The sequence below is a fragment of the Silurus meridionalis genome, chromosome 8, assembly GCF_014805685.1.
Source record: "Silurus meridionalis isolate SWU-2019-XX chromosome 8, ASM1480568v1, whole genome shotgun sequence".
Classification (NCBI taxonomy): Eukaryota; Metazoa; Chordata; class Actinopteri; order Siluriformes; family Siluridae; genus Silurus; species Silurus meridionalis.
In genome coordinates this window covers 7573365-7594080 of record NC_060891.1, presented here as the reverse complement: position 1 = coordinate 7594080, position 20716 = coordinate 7573365, and the positions used below count along the sequence as shown (strand labels likewise).

The 20716-nt window shown below is 41.3% G+C and overlaps 2 protein-coding genes across 8 annotated transcripts in view; one reads left to right on the top strand and one right to left on the bottom strand.

Moving 5' to 3' along the window:
- strn3 (striatin, calmodulin binding protein 3) overlaps positions 1-9871 on the bottom strand; it is a 38023-nt gene extending 28152 nt beyond the window's left edge. For 2 of the 5 annotated variants that reach the window (XM_046855261.1, XM_046855262.1), the window contains exon 1: positions 9325-9783. In XM_046855261.1, the coding sequence (XP_046711217.1) occupies positions 9325-9585 (261 nt within the window). In that variant the 5' untranslated portion in view covers positions 9586-9783. Of the gene's footprint in view, positions 1-9324 lie in introns of all 5 variants that reach the window. The other 3 variants (XM_046855258.1, XM_046855259.1, XM_046855260.1) reach the window with 3 other exon arrangements.
- Positions 6784-20708, top strand: ap4s1 (adaptor related protein complex 4 subunit sigma 1). 3 transcript variants are annotated; one of them, XM_046855266.1, is made up of 6 exons: positions 6784-9044; positions 10210-10369; positions 17601-17687; positions 17822-17890; positions 18697-18708; positions 19111-20708. In XM_046855266.1, the coding sequence occupies exons 2-6, from the start codon at positions 10232-10234 to the stop codon at positions 19237-19239; spliced, it is 435 nt and encodes a 144-aa protein (XP_046711222.1). In that variant the 5' UTR covers positions 6784-9044; positions 10210-10231; the 3' UTR covers positions 19240-20708. The 3 variants fall into 3 exon arrangements, with proteins under 3 accessions (XP_046711222.1, XP_046711221.1, XP_046711220.1); XM_046855265.1 differs by having other exon boundaries at positions 6785-9095; XM_046855264.1 differs by lacking the exon at positions 6784-9044 and adding an exon at positions 9971-10122.
- Positions 20709-20716: the final 8 nt, after the last annotated feature.

Below are 20716 nucleotides of genomic sequence, written 5' to 3'. Positions count from 1 at the left end.
GTACTGCAAGTTAGAGCAATAAAGGATGGAGAGGAAATGTGTTGACTAGTGAGGAGAGTGTGTTGAGAAGGTGGAGGGAGTATTTTGAGCAGCTGATGAATGAGGAAAATCACAGAGAGAAGGTTGGAGGATGTGGAGTTGGTGAAGCAGGATGTAGATAGGATTAGTAAGGAGGAAGTGAGAGCAGCGATTAAGAGGATGAAGAATGGAAAGTCGGTTGGACCAGATGACATACCGGTAGAGGCGTGGAGATGTTTAGGAGAGATGGCAGTGGAGTTTTTAACCAGATTGTTTAACAGGATTCTGGAAGGGAGAGGATGCCTGAGGAATGGAGAAGGAGTGTGCTGGTACCGATCTTTAAGCATAAGGAGATGTGCAGACCTGCAGTAACTACAGGGGAATTAAGTTGATCAGTCACACCATGAAGTTATGGGAAAGAGTAGTGGAAGCCAGGCTGAGAGAAGAGGTGACCATCTGTGAGCAACAGTATGGTTTCATGCCGAGGAAGAGCACCACAGATGCCTTATTTGCTTTGAGGATGTTGATGGAGAAGTATAGAGAAGGACAGAAGGAATTGCATTGTGTATTTGTGGATTTAGAGAAAGCGACGACAGAGTGCCAAGAGAGGAGTTGTGGTATTGTATGAGGAAGTCAGGTGTGTCAGAGAAGTATGTAAGGGTGGTGCAGGACATGTATGAGGACAGTGTGACGGCAGTGAAGTGTGCAGTAGGTACGACAGACTGGTTCAGAGTGACGGTTGGACTGCATCAAGGATCGGCCCTGAGCCCTTTCCTGTTTGCAGTGGTGATGGACAGGTTGACGGACGAGGTCAGACAGGAGTCTCCTGGACTATGATGTTTGCAGATGATATTGTGATTTGTGGTGAGAGTAGAGAGCAGGTTGAGAAGAGCCTGGAGAGGTGGAGATATGCGCTGGAGAGAAGGGGAATGAAAGTCAGTAGGAGTAAGACAGAGTACGTGTGTGAATGAGATGTGGAGTGGTGTGGTTGCAGGGAGAAGAGGTGGAGAAGGTAGAGGAGTTCAGGTACCTGGGGTCAACAGTGCAAAGTAATGGAGAGTGTGTTAGAGAAGTAAAGAAAAGAGTGCAGGCAGGGTGGAGTGGGTGGAGAAGAGTGACAGGAGTGATTTGTGATAGTAGGGTATCTGCAAGAATGAAAGGGAAAGTTTATAGGACTGTGGTGAGACCTGCGATGTTGTATGGATTAGAGACAGTGGCATTGAGTAAAAGGCAGGAGGCAGAGCTGGAGGTAGCAGAGCTGAAGATGTTAAGGTTTTCGTTGGGAGTAACGAGGATGGACAAGATTAGAAATGAGTTTATTAGAGGGACAGCACATGTAGGATGTTTTGGTGACAAGGTGAGGGAGGCGAGATTGAGATGGTTTGGACATGTGCAGAGAAGGGGCATGAATTATATTGGTAGAAGAATGCTGAAGATGGAGCCACCAGGTAGGAGGAAAAGAGGAAGGCCAAGGAGGAGGTTCATGGATGTGGTGAGGGAAGACATGCAGGTAGTTGGTGTGAAAGAGGCAGATGTAGAGGACAGGGTGGTATGGAGACGAATGATCCGCTGTGGCAACCCCTAATGGGAGCAGCCGAAAGAAGAAGAAGAAGAAGCAGTGTCTTCTGTGTTGTATAAAAGCCCGTGTCCACCACATAATTAAAAAAAGGCAGAACTGCGGGAAATAAACAAGAAATTGCGAAGAGAAAAGTTGGAATTAGGCAAACCTTTTTTTATACTAGCTTCCATAGTGTTAACCTGTCCAAAGTGTTCCAGGGTTCAGCAGGTGGTGTCATAATAATAGTCCGTGGGAAACCACAATGCTCCACAATGTAGTTAAATGGACTAAATGAAGGAATGAGGCAGATAATTTGCATATGCAAATATAATTGAATAATAGAAAATGTAATTAATTATATATTCTAGACCAGGAGTCACCAACGTGGTGCCCGCGGGCACCAGGTCGCCCGCAAGGACCACATGAGTCGCCCACGAGCCTTTTCTAAAAAGTAGCTGTTTCCTACCTTGTTAAATCATTGTTGATAATTATTGTGAGAAATCATTAACATGATCAGCGTCTTCACATAGATCAGGGGTGTCAAACTCAGTGTCAAATTTGGCCCGCGAGATGATTTTATATAGATCTATTATTATTGTTATTATTGTCCCGGCGATATGAAGCGCTGATAACACAAACTACAGATCCCATAATGCAGCACTTCAGCTGCCTTACTGAGTGCTAGACTACCTGTGAACATTCCAGCGCCAATCAAGTCGAGCTTCTGTTGATGTATTCAACTCTATTGTACAGTTATTGTGAAGCCCCCCACAATGGCGAAGACACAAGTTGATTCTGAAAACAGAGCCTTTCAAAACCGATGGGATTCCGAGTACTGTATTTTCCGGACTATAAGCCGCTACTTTTTTCCCCCCCACACTTTGAACCCCGTGGCTTAAACAACGAAGCGGCTAATTTATGGATTGTTCCTGGGTTTTCCCCGTTTCACAAGCTTCAAGCCAAAAAAACTGAGCGACATAACATTAGACCAATGAAATTGCCGAACGGGTTCAGGTGAATCAATGAAACTCTTTATATTAAATCAGATGCGCTCCCACTGAATCGACCCGCCTCACATCATAAATATGGATGAGGTTCCTCTGATGTTTGACCTGCCGCTCACTCGGACCGTCAACAGGAAATGCAAATCATTTGTCACGCTGAAAACAACCGGGCATGAAAAAACACACTTCACCTGTGTTCTGAGCTGCACGGCATCGGGAGAAAAGCTTCACCGGTGATGATTTTTAAACGCATGACGATGCCAAAAGATAAACTCTTGAGAGAAAAAGTTGTGAAAGGAACGAATGTGGCTGTAATTAAGGAAGTGAAGCCAAGATGGAACTACGAGACAAAACATCAGGAGAAGCTGAAAAACCTGAATGCAGAGCAGAAGATACAGAAAGTAGAAGAGTTAAAGAAGAATCTGACATTTCAGCAGACGTTTTTCACCTGGGCACAATCACCAAAATGAAGCTGGTGTGAAAACAGAGGAGAAATCAGAGGCACATCAGCCAGTTATTTACTGAGGGAGAGTTTCTGAAGAGCTGCATGATGAAGCTGTGAGACGCCTTGTGTTTGACAGGAGATTTTTATGGAGAGCAAAATATGTTATTTAATATATGTTATATATTATGTTTTATATATATATATATATATATATATATATATATATATATATATATATATATATATATATATATATATATATGTTATATATTTAAAAGTTATTTTAAGTTTAAGTTAATTTTTTGGCATAAGAGCATAATGGCATAAGAGCAAAGAAATCTGTTTTGTTATTTTAACGTTTACTTAAAAGCACAATTTAAATTTATTTGTTCAGGGTTTTTTTTGCAGCATGTTCATATTTCTAACTTGTATAATTTTGACAGGAGATATTTTTATGGAGAGATATTTTTATTTAAAGTTTATTTATTCTGGAATAATATTCCTGTCTGTTTTTATTTATATTTATGTTCAAAAATGTTTTTGTGTGTTCAATAAATGTTTATCCTGTTCGGCCCACGACCTAAAGTGTGCTTTGTATATTTGAGTTTGACACCCCTGATATAGATAAATATAATTAATTATTAATATTAATAATTAAAGGTAAATTAAGCAAATTTGTTATTTCAGAATTGTGTATTAAACTGGTAGCCCTTCACATTAGTCGGTACCCAAGAAGTAGCTCTCTGTGTCAAAAAGGTTGGTAACCCCTGTTCTAGACGCTTATATCTTCACAATTGAACAAAGCGACTTAAACAAAAATTGTCAACATTTTATATTTTTATTAATTTTTTTAATCTTGGTTGTCAACTTGCAATGTGCATTTATTATTAAAAACAATACAGATGTTGATTTACACAAAATGATTTACCGTAATTCCCGGACTATAAAGCGCACCCATATATAAGCCGCACTCACTGAATTTTACAAATATTTTTATTTTGAACATAAATAAGCCGCACCTGTCTATAAGCCTCAGGTGTCTACACTAATGTACTTTACACAGGCTTTAACGAAAAGACACGTTACACACGGTGTAACAGGTAAAATATGATGCGCTTCCTTTAGGAGCATAGTGGTATTTTGGGAATCACCTGGCACTGCATTTTTCCGCTATTACTGCATGTGTGCGAAACGAGGATTATATCATTATTTTCTGATGCTCATTTCTAAGTTTCTTTGACTAACCCATAACGCTGTTGCCAGGAAAAATAAAAAAAGCAAAAAAAGAGTTTTTGGAAACCTGTCTGTGCTTATATGATTTATGTTGCAACTGGAGTTAGTGAGCTCTCCCTTCACCCAGACTCAACGCGTTACAACGGCTTGTATCTAAACAGTAGCCTACCAAGTAAGTCATTGTTCACTGTCTTCCTCCTTCCTTTCACAACTATTTCTCTCGGGAGTTTATCTTTTGGCATCGTCGTGCGTTAAAAAAAAACTTTTTCTCCCGATGCCGTGCAGCTCAGAACACAGGTGAGGTGCGTTTTTTCGTTCAGAAATTTCATTGGTCTAATGTTATGTCAGTCAGGTTTTTTGGCTTAAAGTTTGTGAAACCGGGAAAAACCCAGGAAAAAAACAATTCATAAATTAGTCGATTCGTTGTTTAAGCCGCGGGGTTCAAATCGTGGGAAAAAAGTAGCGGCATATAGTCCGAAAAATACAGTACCTTGCATACTCAACCGCTGTTTTTATTTTTCCAGAAACAAACAACCCAGCATGAGTGAATTTGTTCAAGGAGAAATTCCTTATGCCCTCCATAACAAGCAGCCACTATAAGCTTTAAAAATATCTAAATTAAAGATAGTTAAACAACATGTGGTTTTTGCATTTTTTTTTTTTTTTTTTTTTACACTTTTATACAGAAAACATCATTTTAAAATGTTTTTATTTTTAATCTAATTACAGGGAAAAAATTATCTTTCGATTAATGGATTAGTTGCAGTCCTACCTGCATGTCTTCCCTCACCACATCCATAAACCCCCTCCTTGGTCTTTCCCTTAATCGCTGCTCTCACTTCCTCCTTACTAATCCTATCCACTTCCTGCTTCACAATCTCCGCATCACCCAAACTTCTCTCTCTCTCTCATTTTCCTTATTCAACAGCTGCACAAATACTCCCTCCATCTTCTCAACACGCCTCACTAGTCAACACATTTCCATCTGCATTCTTTATTGCTCTAACTTGCAGCACATCCTTCTCAGCTCTGTTCCTCTGCCTGGCCATTTGGTATAAATTATTTTGTCCTCCCTTAGTATCCATATGCCTTTTCCTTGGCTTTCGCCACACCCCTCTTTACCTGCTGCCACATCTCCTTGTACTCCTGTCTACTTTTCTCATCACTCTGTCGATCCCAGTTCTGTTTCACCAACCTCTTTCTCCTTATTCCTTATGCTGTCCTGCACTTCCTCATTCTACCACGTCTCTTTGCCTTCCTTTCTATTTCAGATGTCACACCAAGTACCTTCAAAGCTGTCTCTGTTAATTATATTTGTCCTTAGCCATGTTGATTAAAGTATTAAAAACCTGAAAAGTATTAATTTAAGATACATTTAGAGCAGATTGAAATATGCGATTAAGATAACTCATGACAATAATGCAATGAAATATTTTAACACATATTCAATCTTAATTTAGACATTTTAAAGCTTATAGTGGCTGCTTGTAGAGGGGTGAATGATGGATTTCTCCTTGAACAAATTCACTCATGCTGGGTTGTTTGTTTCTGTAAAAAGGACAAACAAAATAAACAGCATGAGTATGCAAGGTGAAGCAATTTCTGTAAATCAACATTTGTATTGTTATTAGTGATAATTGCAGATTAGAAGTTGACAACCTGATGCTCGCGAGTCACGACAGAACAGATCCAGTGCGACTGCCGCACGAGAATGAAGTTACAAACACGCAGTTTACACAATAGCACTTCATTAAACTGTACCATTTTCACATGATGAGGATTATACAGTTTCTGCTCACCGTGCTGATGTTTCACCTTCATCCATGATTTGGGGTGCACACTTTTTCCTGCTACCGGCTGACTCTGCACTCGCCGCCATGCACTGAGCATCCCAACTAATTGATAATGGCATTCGTTAACAACGAATCTCATTATCGATTATTATATTTTATTGATAAGTGGATTGATTAGTACGCACTGGAGTGGAGGGGAATGAAAGTCAGTAGCAGTAAGACAGAATACATGTGTGTGAATGAGCGGGAGGGCAGTGGAGTGGTGCGGTTGCAGGGAGAAGAGATGGAGAAGTTCAGGTAACTAGGGTCAACAGTGCAAGTAATAGAGTGTTAGAGAAGTGAAGAAAAGAGTGCAGGCAGGGTGGAGTGGGTGGAGAAGAGTGGCAGGAGTGATTTGTGATAGAAGAGTATCTGCAAGAGTGAAAGTGAAAGTTTATAGGACTGTGGTGAGACCTGTGATGTTGTATGGTTTAGAGACAGTGGTGTTGAGTAAAAGACAGGAGGTGGAGCTAGAAAATAGGTTTATTAGAGAGAGCGCATGTAGGACGTTTTGGAGACAGGGTGAGGGAGGTGAGATTGAGATGGGTTCATGTGCAGAGGAGGGACGTGGGGTAAATCGGTAGGAGAATGCTGAGGATGGAGCCACCAGGAAGGAGGAAAAGAGGAAGACCAAGGAGGTAGTTTATTGATATGGTGAGGGAAGACATGCAGGTTTGAAAGAGGCAGAAGTAGAAGACAGGGGGGTATGGAGACGGATGATCCGCTGTGGCGACCCCTAATGGGAGAAACCGAAAACTAAGCATCCAATCCCTGGAAAGAACTCTATCATCTCTGGAAGAGTGGAACAAGACAGATAAAGCAGAGGAGGCCTTGTTTATACAACAACAGCTTCATACTTCAGGCCGAAAGCATGGATACCTGACAACATGGACAACAAAAATATCTGAGGTTCACGAGAAATAATGTCAGAATTGCGATAAAAAAAAGCCGAATTAGGCAAAAATACATTTATGTGGCGGAAAAGATTTCCATAGGATTCAGGCCAAAGAAAGAGACAAAGTTTTGGATCATTTCAAACAAAAACAAAGAAAACGTCAATAACTGTGATGAAAATGATCAAACACTTTGAGAGTGTTTATTTTTTTTTTAGGTTACATTTACAGAAATAGCTGGCTTGGCTGTCGATACAATAGACAGGTTAACATCACTAGAAATGACAAAGAAATTATAGTTTAATTCTCTTAAAATTGTTCCTAATTATAAAAATATTTTTTTTCTGATCAATTATAGAAATGTTTGCACTTTCGGTAAAAGACAGTCATTAAACCCAGATATGTGCATACAACTAAATGGCCTGTCAGTCAGTAGGCTATGGATAAATGCTGTTAAAGATTAACAGTCTTCCTTTTAATATGTGAAAAATAGTAGTTATGCAATGAGTATTTTGACAAAAATTAAAGCAATGCCATAGACAGTAGATTTAGTCTAGATTCATTAAAATTGTAACTGACTGAAGCTTAAACCAGTATTTTGCCATTTTCGGAATAATGTGTGGTAAACCAAAACACTGATCCCCTCTCAAATATTGCCTCACATAGAAATGGTCCAATCGAACATTTTTCAATTAAATTACAATACTGGTATCAGAGCTCTAAGTATAGTCTGGGGCTGATCTTTTAAAACTCATGTTAAACATCAGGAACATAATGTGATAGGAGTTTTTATGTGCTGTGTTCATGTCTATGGCCTACTCATGTCAGCCACCTTCACAGGACCAAAGACATTTCATTCATTGCCCAGCATAGGAGCAGAATAAGTTACAGTCTGGAAAAAACAAGCATTTTTAAATATCTTTTACATGATCACAGGTTTAAAGACACCTTTAAACATAGCACACCACATATTTAAAATTGTTATGGATGTTTCACATGTCACATACAAGTTGTCTAATGTTTACAGCATTTACAGACAAGTGGTCATTGACTATCAGACATTTGTGTCACATGACAGACACCTGTATCCAAAGCCACTTACAATTCTTTAATTTATGTAACTTAGCAGTTGAGGGTTAAGAGTCCCTCCTCAAGGACCCAACAGTGACAGTGCTGGGATTTGAACTCAGCCATTTGATAAGTATAAGCATCTAGTGTCTTAGCCACTGAGCTACCACCCAGACCCTAGACCAGACAGGGACTCAGTAAAGTATTTTAAAAGTCCACACCAACGATTTATGAAATAAGTTAAACCCAAAATTTTAAATTTAAATAGCTCAATAACTCCAAAACAATGTGGCGTCTGTAAACCGAGTTTGTGTTTCACTTTATCCATTAATATGCATCCATGTCAATTGTTTAGCTAAATTCAGGTCATGAGAACCGAAACAACGAGCATCATTAAAATAAATGTAAGCTTGTAGGGCTGGGATAAAAATATGGTTAAACTGGAGTCATTTCATGCGACTCTTGAAATAGTTGCTAAAAAGGTCCTGAAATCGGAAACATCTGAAATACATCTTACAGCCAAACGCTCCAACTAGCTGTTCACTCAGATTTCCGCATTGAAGTGAAATATAAAAATACAACCTTCTATATAGACACATTTACTTACAACAAAATATATAAAAGTTATGTTTTTACAGTGTGAGACATTAAATAATTCTGACTGAAAACTCAGCTAGGCTCTGCCTTCAAGTGCGCGCAAAAGTTTATTTTTGCTAGCTTTATTAATATAACTAATCATCTTGTAAACTCAAAGTTAAGTGACAGGTAGGGCTATAAAATGTAAGTGCTCACATATTATTCGTTTATGTATTCTGAAGATAAAAAAAAACAGTTAACGCACTAGACTGCTAGCATAATAGCTCAGAAAGAGCTCAACAGTTCAGATGCCATGTTGACCAAAACAAAATGGCTGCCCAGAAGATTAGTTGACAAAGTCAGGTGGCTTCATTTATAGTTTCTACTCTTCAGAGGCTAAAGAAATGCTATCTTGTGGTCAGTGTTTTACACTTTACAAGAAGACTAAAACTGTGGTTAAATACATGGGTAAGGTGCACTGAAGAAACGGAGCACACTTTCATTGCTGTGTTTGAAGTAATTCATAGTTGTTTGCTAAGCTTCTTTTATAATAGCTCGCGGAATTATGCTACTCCACGGTACGTGAATAAAAAAAATTCCTGAACAAGTGCACGAGATAAGCAAGCTAGCGTTATTGTGTCAGTGAATGTAGATATCTGGTTAGCAAGTATGCTAATTCAGTGCTGCTATCTGATACCTGTAGTTCGGCCCTCTCGACTTCCCAGTGTGCTCTCTCCATCTCGAAGCGGGCCCACTCGTGCTGGATGTAGTGTAAAATACCGGGGATCGTGTACTGCTGCGGCCTTGGCGCCTCGTCTTGTTGTTGGTGCACCATCGCGGATCCCACAGCACCAGCTAGATGAGCGTTAACGCTGCTGTTATTACCGTGTTGTGGCGACTGCTGTCTTGCGGTGGCCATTCCTCCTCCACCTCCTCCACCGCCGGGGTGTTCATCCATTCTTTTTTTACTAAATAAAAAAGTCCTGTTAAAAAAGACCCCGAATCGTAAATGTTGTTTTAAAAAAAAAAAGTATTCCCTCTGACTATCTGCGTCGTGGTAAACCGTCACCGCTTCGACGAAAACGATGCGTCCCTCGGGCCGCACGGTGTTGTACCTTTCTCTCTCAGCGCCCGGATTTGCCGGCCGCCATTACTCCGATCCTTGGATATAAAACTCCGTACTGAGCGAGGGAGCGTCGGGGCCGCGCTGCATGACGGGATGCGCCAGGCTGCGTCCAAAATCCACACACACTACCTTCCCTATCGGAGTATCAAAACACGTTACAGTGTGCCGTTTTGACATACAATTTAGTGCGGAAATGTGCGGTTTCAGACGTGGCCGAAAGTCATCCAACTGCAGTAGCCACTTCCAAATACAGAACTTGTTCGTGAGTGGAAGTCTATAGAGCGACTGGCCACAAATTTAGTGAATATGGTGGAGAAAAATACACATATCGTGCCCAAGAAACACTAAAATAAAACCAGCACAGTTGAGGTAAAATCGTTTGTTTTGGTATTTTCAGATACTGTCCTTCACTTTTATTTATTTTGTCTGTTTGTTGTTCGTTCATTTTATTTAAAGGTGTCTGTTCTCCTGAGTGATCATGATCAAGTTTCTGCTGATGGTGAATAAGCAGGGCCAGACTCGCCTGTCCAAGCACTATGAACATGTGGAAGTTGGAAAGAGAGCTGCTCTGGAGGCAGATGTGGTCAAGGCCTGTCTGTTCAGGAAAAAAGATGAGGTCAGTTCATTCATTTATTTCTTATTAACGAGTGGAACTGTATAATAACATATTAGACAACACACACACACACACATATATATATATATATATATATATATATATATATATATATATATATATATATGGATGGGTTACTTAACGTAATCCCGGGTTCTTTGATAACAGAGTGAGGTGTTTCACTATGGGAATCACTTTGGGCGTGACCAACTACGGAAGCTCTTATGACACCACGTCTCGACCCCTTCTAACATCATTGCAGCGAGATTTCTTCCCGTCCCCGTGCAAGGAGGGAAGTGCTGGTGAAACACCTCACTCTGTTATCAAAGAACCCGGGATTACGTTAAGTAACCCATCGTTCTTTTTCTAACTTCGCTCGGTGTTTCACTATGGGAGATATAGACCGCTCCCGGATTGCACAAGCCAATCACATGGGCTCAGAAGAAGTGCCTGAGAACCACAGCATTCATACGCTATAGATATAGCCTCCACAATCCAGCGGGACAGCCGTTGTCTCGACAAAGGCTTTCCTTTTGTGAGGGGTAGCCCAAGACACAAACAGCTGGTCAGATTTCCTGAAACCCGCTGTTCTCTTGACATACGTATGGCGGGCCCGCACTGGGCACAAGGAACTCAATCCCTCCTCCTCCTGAGGTGGGTGGAAAGCCGAAAGTTCCGTAACGGGACATCTATAAGAAGAATCCACCACTTTAAGTACAAACGCCGGGTTAGGGTGAAAGGAAACTTTTGTGAGCCCAGGGGCAAACTGTTAACAGGACGGATTGACAGACAGGGCTTGCAGCTCGCTCACACGCTTAGCAGTCACTAGAGCCACAAGCAGCGCCGTCTTAAGAGAAAGAAATTTCAGCCCTACGCCATCCACCGGCTCGAAGGGGTGATGAGAAAGGGCTTCCAAAACCAAAGACAGGTCCCACTGAGGCACTAACCGCCGAGACACCGGCCTCTTACGGCTTTCATAAACCGGCTAATCAAAGGGTGCCGACCCGCAGGTTCGTTATTAAACCCGACATGACACGCAGAAATAGCCGCCAGATACACCTTCAAAGTAGAAAAAGCTTTCCCTTTATCCAGCAAATCCTGGAGAAAGCACAAAATGTCTCCCACAGAACACTGGAAAGAGACAATGTGACCACGGCCACACCACTCCTCAAAAACTCGCCATTTATTGTCATAAAGCGTGCGAGTAGAAGAGGCCCTGGCACTCTGGATAGTGTGTATAACCGATTGGGGTAAACCTACCACACTCAAGTTCCACCTCTCACGGGCCAGGCTCAGAGAGCAATCCTGTCCGGGTGCAGATGATAAATCTCCCCGCCCGCCTGGGACAGAAGGTTCCTCCGTGGAGGGAGTGGCCACGGTTGATCTGACAGTAGCTGAACTATTTCTGCGATCCAGTGTCTGGACGCCCAACATGGAGCTATCAGAATCAGTGACAAGCTGAGTTCTCTGACCCTGGCCAGGGTGGGGGAAATCAAACTCAGTGGAGGGAAAGCGTAGAGAAGAACGTTTGGCCACGGGTGGGCCAAACGGGTGTTTTGGCGGGTGGGCCAAAACACCCAACGGTGCATCTTCGTCCCTTAGAGAAAAGAACAGAGGACACTGAGCGTTTTCCCACGAGGCGTAGAGATCTACGGCAGCCCGGCCGTATCTCTGCCATATCTGCTCCACCACCTGGGTGTGCAGTTTCCATTCCCCGTACAGGGGGTTTCCCCTGGACAACAGATCCGCACCCTTGTTCCATATGCCTGGAACATGAGTCGCTCTGATGGACAAAAGCCTCGTGTCGCACCACATTATCAGTTTCCTCGCTAACTGATGCAGCTGGAGGGAGCGCACACCTCCCTGCCGGTTGATGTACGCGACCACTGTGGAATTGTCTGTTTTCACCAACACATGTCGGCCCTTTATGAAAGGCAGAAAATGTTTATATATACAACTCCAAATTGTTTATATGTCTCGGGACATCCGAATCCGAATGTTTCTCAACGGCAAAAGAGCCGCCTCCACACACTTGCTGAAAGTCCTCGGAGCGAGAGAAGTCCGAACGGAATGGTTTGAAACTCGTAGGCAGTGCTTCTGTGCGCAAACCTCAAATATTTTCTGTGTGACGGGTAAACGTCTATGTGAAAATACGCGTCTGATAGATCGATCGTCACAAACCAATCGTTTGGACGGATCGACCGACAGAGTGCTTTGTGTGTCAACATTCCGAATGAATATTTTCTCAGGTGCTTGTTTAACACACGCAAATCCAAGATCGGACGAAGGCTTTCTGCCTCCGGAACAACTCTGATTGCCCTTTTGCTCAAAAGAGAGTCGATCTCGGTCGTTAGGATGCGAGCCGACTCCCCTTCGGCCACCGAGACCAACACACCGTTGAATCTGGGTGGTTTCATTGCGAATTGAAGCCTGTATCCCCGTGAAATCGTGCTTAACACCCACGAAGGAACAGCGCATGCGCGCCAATTGACGAGGCGCGCAGAAAGGGAACCCCCGCGTACACAACTCTGGTCGCACGTTGATGACGTCACAACCATCGCCGCGCTGGGCTCCGCTGGCAGAGCGAGCGCGCCCTCCAGTGGTAAAACTAGGGGGGTGCACGCTGAATTCTCTGGATTTTCGCACACTATCGCCCTCGGCTGATCGCCCTGATGCGAAAGTGCCACATTTATTGTGTTTTTTATTTTTAAACACATCGCCCTCAGCCCGTGGCTTGGATGCGATGATGTATTCTTTATTGCGCAATCGTATGAACTGACGTGCGAGTGAACAAATGTCGGGAGTGCTTGGTGACACTGAACATTTTCCCTTATCCCTTGAACCCGAGGAGAAACTAGAGAGGAAGCCCTTACGGAACTTAGAACCGGGCTGTGTTCTCTTCTCCTTTTCTTCGCCAGCGGAGAAAGGAGGATAGGAGAACCTTCGCGTGTCAGGTCGCACGCTTCTTCTTCCGCTCATCGGGGTGGGGCGGACGGTTTTTAGCTGCCACGGCCGCAAATGAATGCTTTCCCCACGGTCCCGAGCCATCCGATCTCGGACGTTGACCAGCTTGCTGTCCGTCGAGAGCCGATCTTGTGCTCCTCGCGTTCATTGGTCTTCCTCTTGCAGCCGCGGCTGCGGCAAAACCCCGTCGCGCTGGCTGAGGGGGCATGTTCTGAGACAGCTAACGAGGCAAACAGAGGTTGAATGCTTCGTCCTCCTGTTTCCTGAGAGTGCTGGTTTCTCTCATCTTCTCTAGAGCTGGACTGAACAGACCTTTAGCGGGGTCGTAGGCAGCATCCATGACTTCCGCTTTCTGTGTGTCACCCAAGCCTGACAGGTTAAGCCACAACGCTCTCTCACCTGACACAGCCAAGCCCATCACGCAACCGCAGCCCTGAACTGCGCCTCGTGAAGAGCGGAGAATTAGGTCGTTCACCACACAGATCTCGTCCCAAAGTACCGGGTTAGGTACTCCCGTGTCGAGCTGTCGTCCCATTTCCTCTAAAATCTCCGCCTGGTATGCGGACAGCAAAGTCACTGCGTTTAGCGAGCACACTGACTGCGCTGCGTATTTATACATCCTCTGATGGATGGACGCCGTCAATCTCTCGATTTTCCCAGGCAGCGCAATTTGAGAGGAGGCAGATATAGAACGCCGGTTCGGATGGAGGTGATAAGCCACCGAAGGCTCCACAGCTGGGGGTCCGGCCAACCCCAGCTCCTCCATCCCTTGAATCTCCAGCTTGAAGCACCCTTTTGCGATTCCCATAGTGAAACACCGAGCAAAGTTAGAAAAAGAACTGACATTTAAGTAGCAACCTTTGAAACGCATGGCATTCTTTCCACAACAGAAATGAAATATTTTTCAGAAAGTTCTTTCCAACACTGTTGAAAGTGCACCTGCATGTTGTTTTGGGTTTACCCTTCTGTCCAGTTTATCCCAAACCAGCTTGGTTGAGTTTAAGTCTGGAGACTGGGCTGACCATTTCATGATTTGAAACATACAGTCTTGTTTATTTACAATTTAAGGTTTAGGAACTGTACTCTCTGACACCATGAATACTTATTTTAAGAAGGAGGATCAAATGGTGATGTATAAGAGTGGAGGAAGGTGCACAAAGGGGGAATATGTTCTATGTAGGAGATGCAACCTGAAGGAGATTGGAGACTGTAAGGTGTTGTCAGGGGACAGTGTATCTAGACAGCATCGGCTGGTGGTCTGTAGTATGGTTTTGGAGGTGAAGAAAAAGAGGAGAGTGAGGAGTGAAAGAAGAATTAGATGGTGGAAACTAAAGGAGGAAGATTGTAGAGTGAGGTTCAGGGAAGAGGTCAGACAGGGGCTCGGTGGTGGTGAAGAGGTGCTGGATGATTGGGCAACTACTGCAGGAGTGATGAGGGAGACAGCTAGAAAGGTACTTGGTGTGACATCTGGAAATAGAAATGTAGACAAGGAGATGTGGTGGTGCAATGAGGAAGTGCAGGTGAGCATAAGGAGAAAGAGGTTGGTCAAACAGAATTGGGATTGACAGAGTGATGAGAAAAGTAGGCAGGAGTACAAGGAGATGCTGCAGCAGGTGAAGAGGGATGTGGTGAAAGCCAAGGAAAAGACATATGAGAAGTTGGACACTAAGGAAGGAGAAAATAATTTATACTGATTGGCCAGGCAGAGGGGCCGAGCTGGGAAGGATGTGCTGCAAGTTAAAGCAATAAAGGATGGAGATGGAAATGTGTTCACTAGTGAGGAGAGTGTGTTGAGAAGATGGAGGGAGTATTTTGAGCAGCTAATGAATGAGGAAAATGAGAGAGAGAGAGAGAGAGAGAGAGAAGCTTGGATTGTGTGGAGATGGTGAAGCAGAAAGTGGATAGGGTTATAAACACATATATACATACACACATACACACATATACACACATATACACACACACATACATACACACATACATACATACATACATACATACATTATATATACAGTACAGACCAAAAGTTTGGACACACCTTCTCATTCAAAGAGTTTTCTTTATTTTCATGACTATGAAAATTGTAGATTCACACTGAAGGCATCAAAACTATGAATTAAAACATGTGGAATTATATATGGAATTATATACATAACAAAAAAGTGTGAAACAACCGAGAAATGTCATATTCTAGGTTCTTCAAAGTAGCCACCTTTTGCTTTGATTACTGCTTTGCACACTCTTGGCATTCTCTTGATGAGCTTCAAGAGGTAGTCACCTGAAATGGTCTTGAAGGAGTTCCCCGAGAGATGCTTGGCACTTGTTGGCCCTTTTGCCTTCACTCTGCGGTCCAGCTCACCCCTAAACCATCTCGATTGGGTTCAGGTCCGGTGACTGTGGAGGCCAGGTCATCTGGCGCAGCACCCCATCACTCTCCTTCTTGGTCAAATAGCCCTTGATGCCTTCAGTGTGACTCTACAATTTTCATAGTCATGAAAATAAAGAAAACTCTTTGAATGAGAAGGTGTGTCCAAACTTTCGGTCTGTACTGTACATACACACATTTTGTATATATGTATTTGTATGTGTGTATATATCTATTGGGGCTTTAACAATTCTTTGAGTAATTTGATTACAAAAACAATTCATCGTTTAGTCCATTTAACTACAAACGTAGCACTGTGTTTCACATGGACCATGACACACTGACCACTAAACTTTAAACTTTTAAAGCTGGCCATAAATGCATGGATTTAGTGTATGTCTTTATTAATAAATATTCATGTATTTACTTATTAATAAATAAATACGAGAATAAGAATAATTGAGTTTCATGAAACAAATAGTTTCCCATAACTTACTATACGCGGCCACTGTGAAGGGACCTTTTGAACGCAACTGTATTTGTATTTTGAAGTAATATTGCAATTAAATTCACTAAATGAGTTTCGTTTTTACCAATATTCTTGTATGCAATTTCAGCAACAAAATTGTAAATTTTTCTAAAAAAAAAAAAAAAAACAGTCAGTATCTGGTGTAACCACCATCTGCCTCACACAGTGCAACACATCTCCTACACATAGAGTTGATCAGGTTGTTGATTGTGGCTTGTAAAATGTTGGTCCACTCCTCTTCCATGGCTGAGTGCAGTTGCTGGATATTGGCAGGAACTGGAACACACTGTCGTATACCCCGATGAGGACGACGAGCATGCGTCTGAGACGCTTTCTAAAAGTTTGAGCAGAAATTCTATAGTTATGCAAACCAATTGCATATCCAGCAGCTGTCCAGGTGGCTGGTCTCAGACAATCTTAGACGTGAAGATGCTGGATGTGGAGGTCCTGGGCTGGTGTGGTTACACGTGGTCTGCGGTTGTGAGGCCGGTTTGATGTAGTGCCAAATGCTCTGAAACACCTTTGGAAACGGCTTAAGGTAGAGAAACGAACATTCAATTCATGGGCTCTGGTGGACATTCCTGCAGTCAGCATGCCAATTACACAAGTTTTGAGGAAGTGTGCAAGTGTGACATCTGGCATTGTGCTGTGTGATAAAACTGCACATTTTAGAGTTTGCCTTTATTGTGGCCAGCCTAAGGCACACCTGTGCAATAATCAGCTGTCTAATCGGCATCTTGATATGCCACACCTGTGAGGAGGATGGATTATCTCGGCAATGAAGAAGTGCTCACTAACACAGATTTAGACAGATTTGTGAACAATATTTGAAAGAAATAGGCCTTTTGTTTACATAGAAAAAGTCTTAGGTCTTTTAGTTAGGCTCATGAAAAATGGGGGCAAAAACTAATGGTGCATTTATAATGTTTTCATTGTGTGTGTGTGTGTGTATGTATGTATGTTAGCTAATAGTCAGAATCAACAATAATGTTTTCCATGTCCAAGCAGTTTTGGAGGTATATACAGTATGTGGAAGTTACCTGTTCCAAAAAATTTCCCAGTGCACGAACTAAGGTCCATGAAGACATGGTTTGCCAAAAATGGAGTGAAAGAACTCAACTGGCCTGCACAGAGCCCTGACCTCAACCTCACTTTACACCTGTGGCAAGAATTGGAACACTGACTGCACCCCAGGTCTATCACATATGGGCCTAATTGTCAGGTGTCCACACACCATAAATGGTATTTTGTTTAGCTGATGTTGAATTAAAAAATTTAATTCCTAGGGTAACATTGTAAATACCCTCGATTTCCAACAAACCATGCTCCAGTACTTAGTGATTTTATTTTTATTTATTTAACCTCCTTCTCAGTGCTCATTTGTGGAGTACAAGGACTACAAGCTGGTGTATCGGCAGTATGCAGCTCTTTTCATTGTAGTCGGCATCACCGACAATGGAGTAAGTGAATTTAGTCAAATGTGTTTTAGACGCCTTGTCCTTTAATCATAGTAAATATATTTTTTATTTAAATTGCTAATATTTTGTTAGTAGCCGTTAACAGCTGTAGAAATCAAATTATATCCTTTATGCAGAATGAACTCTCCATTTATGAACTCATCCACAACTTTATTGAAGTTCTTGACAAGTACTTCAGCCGTGTGGTAAGTTCAAGCTACACTGTTTAATAGGATTTATTCTGAATGGAGAACCAACAACGTATAGTTTACCTTCATATAATACAAGAACATTTTCCAAATGGGTTCAGCAAGGAATAAAAAGGAATAACTGCTGTTATTGGAATTATTGTGGTCTGTGTTGGTCTATTGCAAAGGGTTACTGTTACCATTACAAAGTTGATTAACTTCCAATAGCGAATGTTTTACACATTTTTGTCCTAGTAGTGTGGAAAGCCTCCTGGCTCTCTCCACGAAGCAGGTGTTTTTTTCCTCTCTGGAATTTTCCTAATGTCTTCTAACTTGTCCTGGAGTGTAAATCTAGTAATATATTTAGTGATATGCATATTGCTTTTCCATCTAGAGTTCAATTGTTCCACAGTTATTGGCTGTGGGTGAACAAATAGTAGCTAATACATTGAGAAGAAATCTACTTTTACTTGATGACATATTCAGAGTGGCATAAAATATTTTTCTTTTACGCAATAATCCCAACTTAATTATGTAGCAGTATTCAGCAGTGCTCTGTCACTAAACAGTCATTGCATAGCCTTTGTTATTTACTTCTGTATCCAACCAAATTTTATCCTATTATTTTACTTAATTTTATCTAAGCAGTATGTCATTACAGTTTGAAATAAGCTCTGCCAAGCCATGTGCCTCCTCAAACCATTGTAAATTACTTGCATTAATTATATATTATATACATTAAATACCTTGGGTAACACAACTCTGCTAATGTTAGAATGTTATGAACCAATCTGTGTCAATGACTTTTTTTTCCTTCTTCTCAGAGTGAACTAGATGTATCCTTTTATAATTAAACTGAAGCAAACACTGGGAATTTGGTGACTTTGAGACTTTATGCAATGCTGGACAGCTGAGTGAGTGTTTGCACATTGCAAGACTCACTGAAACTTTCAATAACCAGCTAGTTATTAAAGAAAAAACAATTTCATTCACTGAACGCAAAAGAATTTCATGTAAGAAATGATAAACAAGGTGTTAGTTAAGAGATGACAATTTAAAATTTTAGCACAAATGACCTCGTGTATTAAAAAGTTAGTATTTTTTCTTGGATACAAAGTGAACTTAAGTTGTGTATTAATGATAACATTTAGTCAGTAAATGTATTAATTATTTATGCTCAATTTTCCCCTGGCAGCTTAGTACAAACCTTGCCCTATTGTTCCTTAATTCCAAAGCAGATTATGTTTAATTTGGACAAAGTACACATCATTCTCGATGAAATGATCTTGAACGGACACATCGTTGAGACCAACAAGAACCGGATACTTGCACCACTGCTGGCTTTAGATAAGATGGCAGAAGGATGACTGAAACAGCTTTTCACCTGTTTGGACTGGTCTATACATATCATGGCTTTAACTACAATCAGCTGACATTTTAATTATGGATTATTTACTATAGGTGAACAGTTGCTTTGCACAATTTGGTGGCCCCTCTCTGTACTCAGTCCAGCTGAGGACATACATAGAAGTTTTTTCCATGAAGAGCAGACCAAACTATCTGTACAACCACATCAAAAGTTTTGAAAAACCTAGTCATTTTTCTTTTCTATTTAAACATACATTCATGTTGTTGTTTTTTTTGTTTATATGTAACTAACTATATAAAAGGCTGAACATGTAAATTGAACAGTTATTTATATTAAGACAGGATTTTTCAATAAAAATTAAGTTAAAACAAAGTAAACAAATCTGTACACCATTAAAATATCTAATTTGTTGCATATAAGCAAAACCATTAAAACACTGTTTCCAAACTTTTGACAGGCAGTGTACCAGGCATAGAAGTCACAGTGAAGAACTACAGAAATCACTTGTTTGTGGTGATTGTTCTATAATTTTAGTCCATACTATTTTCATTTGTTTTATTATTTGAAATATTCTGTTGAATCAGAAAATCTATATGGAATAAACAGTGATGAAACGGACAAAAGAAATTGGCATTCAAGTTATTTCAGAAAACATTCTGGGTTCTTTATCATGGAGGGGTACCAACAAATTTGTCCATGTCTGTAACTAAAATTGCCTTCTGAATTTAACATCAACTTAAAGATTGTCTAAAACAAGCAGCAGAATGGACCACAACACTAATCATAGTTTGCAAACAATTTAATGATTATTTTGGAGCATACACATTTGAAAATATTTGTTTACTTCAAACTGCAACTTGAGTTAAATAAATGTTTATAATATACAAAGAAAATACAAGGAGAAGCATAGCTTTTAATTATTTTTCCTTTTGTCTAATGTGCCTTGCACACAACCAGTGTTTTGTTTCGTCGCTGTAGCTTCATTGTAAAATCACACAAATGCATTCTGAGTTCAATCCTTTCAGAAGGGTGATGAGCATTTGAAACATACATAGTAACAGCACGGAGAAGAAAAAAAAAACTAGAACAGAAAATAAGAGGGGCAGGCAGCAAGCAAATGACTATATTGAACACAAAACAAAATGGGAACGTTTCAAACAAGCAGGCACTAGAAAAAGTAAAACCAGAAATTTTTTTTTACACTTGACAGTTAGCAGAAGCAGGTGCTTGCATGCCCCTTGTGGGGAAACAGGGATGTGTGTAAATGTAATACACATGCTCTCAGAGCTTAAGTGTGACAGCAAATTGAAAATTGCCCTTGGCTACTAGCAACTCAAGCCCTTAATGCAATGCAGTCCCACCAACAGCTGTAAGTGGGGTAACATGGACTGTAGACATGGCCCTATCTGTTTCAGTAGCTTGTGGAGCTGGCATGGGCTTCCTTTTGCTTACAGATGTAAACGTGTGCTCTTTTG

What these genes read in the sequence shown, in the direction of transcription:
- ap4s1 (XM_046855266.1), top strand. Translation starts at nt 10,232, where the DNA reads ATGATCAAGTTTCTGCTGATGGTGAATAAGCAGGGCCAGACTCGCCTG. An exon ending in TGTTCAGGAAAAAAGATGAG is followed by an intron (nt 10,370 to 17,600) that starts GTCAGTTCATTC and finishes CCTCCTTCTCAG; the next exon opens with TGCTCATTTGTGGAGTACAA. An exon ending in TCGGCATCACCGACAATGGA is followed by an intron (nt 17,688 to 17,821) that starts GTAAGTGAATTT and finishes TCCTTTATGCAG; the next exon opens with AATGAACTCTCCATTTATGA.